The sequence below is a fragment of the Oncorhynchus nerka genome, unplaced genomic scaffold (genome assembly GCF_034236695.1).
Source record: "Oncorhynchus nerka isolate Pitt River unplaced genomic scaffold, Oner_Uvic_2.0 unplaced_scaffold_1487, whole genome shotgun sequence".
NCBI lineage: Eukaryota > Metazoa > Chordata > Actinopteri > Salmoniformes > Salmonidae > Oncorhynchus > Oncorhynchus nerka.
Genome location: NW_027039825.1, coordinates 78,749 through 84,109, shown reverse-complemented (window position 1 = coordinate 84,109; position 5,361 = coordinate 78,749). Strand labels below are relative to the sequence as shown.

Here is a 5,361-nt window from a genome sequence, read left to right as displayed (position 1 = left end):
GGCTCGGGTGGTTGATGTCCTTGATGATCTTTATGACCTTCCTGTAACAGAGTCATGGAGAGATGGGACCAGAGTCATGGAGAGATAGGACCAGAGTCATGGAGAGATGGGACCAGAGTCATGGAGAGATGGGACCAGGGTCATGGAGAGATAGGACCAGGGTCATGGAGAGATGGGACCAGGGTCATGGAGAGATAGGACCAGGGTCATGGAGAGATGGGACCACAGTCATGGAGAGATGGGACCAGAGTCATGGAGAGATAGGACCAGAGTCATGGAGAGATGGGACCAGAGTCATGGAGAGATGGGACCAGGGTCATGGAGAGATAGGACCAGGGTCATGGAGAGATGGGACCACAGTCATGGAGAGATGGGACCAGAGTCATGGAGAGATGGGACCAGAGTCATGGAGAGATGGGACCAGAGTCATGGAGAGATGGGACCAGGGTCATGGAGAGATAGGACCAGGGTCATGGAGAGATGGGACCAGGGTCATGGAGAGATAGGACCAGGGTCATGGAGAGATGGGACCACAGTCATGGAGAGATGGGACCAGAGTCATGGAGAGATGGGACCAGAGTCATGGAGAGATGGGACCAGAGTCATGGAGAGATGGGACCAGGGTCATGGAGAGATAGGACCAGGGTCATGGAGAGATAGGACCAGAGTCATGGAGAGATGGGACCAGAGTCATGGAGAGATGGGACCAGGGTCATGGAGAGATAGGACCAGGGTCATGGAGAGATGGGACCACAGTCATGGAGAGATGGGACCAGAGTCATGGAGAGATAGGACCAGAGTCATGGAGAGATGGGACCAGAGTCATGGAGAGATGGGACCAGGGTCATGGAGAGATGGGACCAGAGTCATGGAGAGATGGGACCAGAGTCATGGAGAGATAGGACCAGAGTCATGGAGAGATGGGACCAGGGTCATGGAGAGATGGGACCAGAGTCATGGAGAGATGGGACCAGGGTCATGGAGAGATGGGACCAGAGTCATGGAGAGATGGGACCAGAGTCATGGAGAGATGGGACCAGAGTCATGGAGAGATAGGACCAGGGTCATGGAGAGATGGGACCAGAGTCTTTTTAGCATTCAAATCAAATCAAATCAAATGTATTTATATATCCCTTCGTACATCAGCTGATATCTCAAAGTGCTGTACAGAAACCCAGCCTAAAACCCCAAACAGCAAGCAATGCAGGTGTAGAAGCACGGTGGCTAGGAAAAACTCCCTAGAAAGGCCAGAACCTAGGAAGAAACCTAGAGGGGAACCAGGCTTTGTGGGGTGGCCAGTCCTCTTCTGGCTGTGCCGGGTGGAGATTATAACAGAACATGGCCAAGATGTTCAAATGTTCATAAATGACCAGCAAGGTCAAATAATAATAATCACAGGCAGAACAGTTGAAACTGGAGCAGCAGCACGGCCAGGTGGACTGGGGACAGCAAGGAGTCATCATGCCAGGTAGTCCTGAGGCATGGTCCTAGGGCTCAGGTCCTCAGGGAGAGAGAAAGAAAGAGAGAAAGAGGACACCAGATAGGACAGGAGAAGTACTCCAGATATAACAAACTGACCCTAGCCCCCCGACACTTAAACTACTGCAGGATAAATACTGGAGGCTGAGACCGGAGGGGTCAGGAGAAACTGTGGCCCCATCCGATGATACCCCCGGACAGCGCCAAACAGGAAGGACATAACCCCACCCACTTTACCAAAGCATAGCCCCCAAACCACTAGAGGGATATCTTCAATCACCAACTTACCATCCTGAGACAAGGCCGAGTCACATTCCTGTGACATTGGGTGGTGTAGGTGTCCTGGAGAAAGACATCAATGTCCACAACGTGGCTGGTTTTCTTTTTTGTAATTCGTGATTGACTGTTGACACACGTCTCTTATTTGAGCCGTTGAATTGCGACTCTACTTTGTCTCTATACTGACCCTTTGCTTGTTTGATTGCCTTGCAGTTTGTATTCAGTCATGTTTCCAGTCGCCTTGCAATGATTAAAACTGGTGGTTCGTGCTTTCAGTTTTGTGCAAATGCTGCCATCAATCCATGGTTTCTGGTTAGGGAAGGTTTTAATAGTCGCAGTGGGTACAACATCACCGATGCCCTTGCTAATAAACTCGCTCACCGAGTCAGCATATATGTCAATGTTGTTGTCTGAGGCTACCTGGAACATATCCCAGTCTACGTGATCGAAGCAATCTAGAAGCATGGAATCCGATTGGTCAGACCAGCGTTGGATAGACCTGAGCACGGGAGTTTCCTGTTTTAGTTTCTGTCTATAGGCTGGGCACAACAAAATGGAGTCGTGGTCAGATTTGCCAAAGGGAGGGCTTTGTCGCGAAAGTTAGAGTAACAATGATCCAGTGTGAGTGTTGCCAGCCCGGGTCGCACATTCGATATGCTGATAAAATGTAGGAAGCCTTGTTTTCAGATTAGCCTTGGTAAAATCCCCAGCTACAATAAATGCAGCCTCAGGATATGTGGTTTCCAGTTTACATAGAGTCCAATGAAGTTCTTTCAGGGCCGTCAAGGTGTCTGCTTGGGGGGGAATATACACGACTGTGATTATAACCTAAGAGAATTATCTTGGTAGATAATGCGGTCGGCATTTGATTGTAAGGAATTCTAGGTCAGGTGAACAAAAGGACTTGAGTTCCTGTATGTTGTTGTGATTACACCATGAGTCATTAATCATAAGTCATACACCCCCGCCCTTCTTCTTACCAGAGAGATGTTTGTTTCTGTCGGCGCGATGAGTGAAGAAACCGGATGGCTGTACCAACAATATGACAACATATCCCGCGTGAGAAACAGAGAATGTTACAATCTCTGACGTCTCTCTGGAAGGCAACTCGTGCCCTAATTTCATCCACCTTGTTGTCTAGAGATTGGACATTGGCGAGTATATGCTCGGAAGCGGTGGATGGTGTGCCCGCCTTCTGAGTCTGACCAGTAGGCCGTTCCATCTGCCTCTCCTGCGCCCGACCGCGTCTGCTTTGGGTCGGCCTCTGCGATAAGATCTGAACAAAAGATCAGTTTCAGGAAAGACGTTGGTTGTTGGTCCTGGTCGTAACATTGGGAAGTTGACTTTGCTTTTCATATCCAGTAGTTCTTCCCTGCTGTATGTAACTAGACACTGGAGGTCTGTGTGTGTATGTTTATGTGTGTATTTGTGTGTGTATGTTTATGTGTGTATTTGTGTGTATGTTTATGTGTGTATGTGTGTATCTGTGTACACCGCCTTACGTTCTCACTCACGCTGCCCCGCTCCGAACCACAACCAGCATCCGATCCACCTTACAGCTCCCTGTCTCTCCTCCAAAATAGCACAAACACCACAAACAATCTAGTAGTTGGACGTGTCTCCATCAGAGCTATCTGAGTTTAGGGGACGGTGGTGTAGGAGAGTGTCTGAGTTTGGGGAGTGTCTGAGTTTGGGGCGGTGGTGTAGGAGAGGGTCTGAGTTTGGGGAGTGTCTGAGTTTGGGGCGGTGGTGTAGGAGAGGGTCTGAGTTTGGGGAGTGTCTGAGTTTAGGGGACAGTGGTGTAGGAGAGTGTCTGAGTTTAGGGGACGGTGGTGTAGGAGAGGGTCTGAGTTTGGGGAGTGTCTGAGTTTAGGGGACAGTGGTGTAGGAGAGTGTCTGAGTTTAGGGGACAGTGGTGTAGGAGAGGGTCTGAGTTTAGGGGACGGTGGTGTAGGAGAGTGTCTGAGTTTAGGGGACGTGGTGTAGGAGAGGGTCTGAGTTTGGGGAGTGTCTGAGTTTAGGGGACAGTGGTGTAGGAGAGTGTCTGAGTTTAGGGGACGTGGTGTAGGAGAGGGTCTGAGTTTGGGGAGTGTCTGAGTTTGGGGAGTGTCTGAGTTTGGGGGACGTGGTGTAGGAGAGTGTCTGAGTTTAGGGGACGGTGGTGTAGGAGAGTGTCTGAGTTTAGGGCGGTGGTGTAGGAGAGGGTCTGAGTTTAGGGCGGTGGTGTAGGAGAGGGTCTGAGTTTAGGGGACGTGGTGTAGGGGAGGGTCTGAGTTTAGGGGACGTGGTGTAGGAGAGGGTCTGAGTTTAGGGGACGGTGGTGTAGGAGAGTGTCTGAGTTTAGGGGAAGGTGGTGTAGGAGAGTGTCTGAGTTTAGGGCGGTGGTGTAGGAGAGGGTCTGAGTTTAGGGGACGTGGTGTAGGGGAGGGTCTGAGTTTAGGGGACGTGGTGTAGGAGAGGGTCTGAGTTTAGGGGACGGTGGTGTAGGAGAGTGTCTGAGTTTAGGGCGGTGGTGTAGGAGAGGGTCTGAGTTTAGGGGACGTGGTGTAGGAGAGGGTCTGAGTTTGGGGAGTGTCTGAGTTTGGGGCGGTGGTGTAGGAGAGGGTCTGAGTTTGGGGAGTGTCTGAGTTTGGGGCGGTGGTGTAGGAGAGGGTCTGAGTTTGGGGCGGTGGTGTAGGAGAGGGTCTGAGTTTGGGGAGTGTCTGAGTTTAGGGGACAGTGGTGTAGGAGAGTGTCTGAGTTTAGGGGACGGTAGTGTAGGAGAGGGTCTGAGTTTGGGGAGTGTCTGAGTTTAGGGGACAGTGGTGTAGGAGAGTGTCTGAGTTTAGGGGACAGTGGTGTAGGAGAGGGTCTGAGTTTAGGGGACGGTGGTGTAGGAGAGTGTCTGAGTTTAGGGGACGTGGTGTAGGAGGGTGTCTGAGTTTGGGGCGGTGGTGTAGGAGAGGGTCTGAGTTTGGGTAGTGTCTGAGTTTAGGGGACAGTGGTGTAGGAGAGTGTCTGAGTTTAGGGGACGTGGTGTAGCAGAGGGTCTGAGTTTGGGGAGTGTCTGAGTTTGGGGAGTGTCTGAGTTTGGGGGACGTGGTGTAGGAGAGTGTCTGAGTTTAGGGGACGGTGGTGTAGGAGAGTGTCTGAGTTTAGGGCGGTGGTGTAGGAGAGGGTCTGAGTTTAGGGGACGTGGTGTAGGGGAGGGTCTGAGTTTAGGGGACGTGGTGTAGGAGAGGGTCTGAGTTTAGGGGACGGTGGTGTAGGAGAGTGTCTGAGTTTAGGGCGGTGGTGTAGGAGAGGGTCTGAGTTTAGGGGACGTGGTGTAGGAGAGGGTCTGAGTTTAGGGGGGGTGGTGTAGGGGAGGACTGAGTTTAGGGCGGTGGTGTAGGAGAGGGTCTGAGTTTAGGGCGGTGGTGTAGGAGAGGGTCTGAGTTTAGGGCGGTGGTGTAGGAGAGGGTCTGAGTTTAGGGCGGTGGTGTAGGAGAGGGTCTGAGTTTAGGGGCGGTGGTGTAGGAGAGGGTCTGAGTTTAGGGGACGTGGTGTAGGAGAGTGTCTTGTGTGTGTGTCCATACCTGTGTATGTGTCCATACCTGTGTCTATGTGTGTGTGTGTGTGTGT

At 51.6% G+C, this 5,361-nt stretch overlaps 1 protein-coding gene across 1 annotated transcript; it reads right to left on the bottom strand.

Annotated features, from left to right (window-relative positions):
- Window positions 1-3,398: 3,398 nt before the first annotated feature.
- Window positions 3,399-4,722, bottom strand: LOC135568554 (uncharacterized; the record flags this gene model as incomplete). Its single annotated transcript, XM_065015350.1, has 2 exons — window positions 3,399-3,995; window positions 4,300-4,722. Coding segments are annotated over 2 exons (1,020 nt in total), but the record flags the coding sequence as incomplete, so codon positions are not given.
- Window positions 4,723-5,361: the final 639 nt, after the last annotated feature.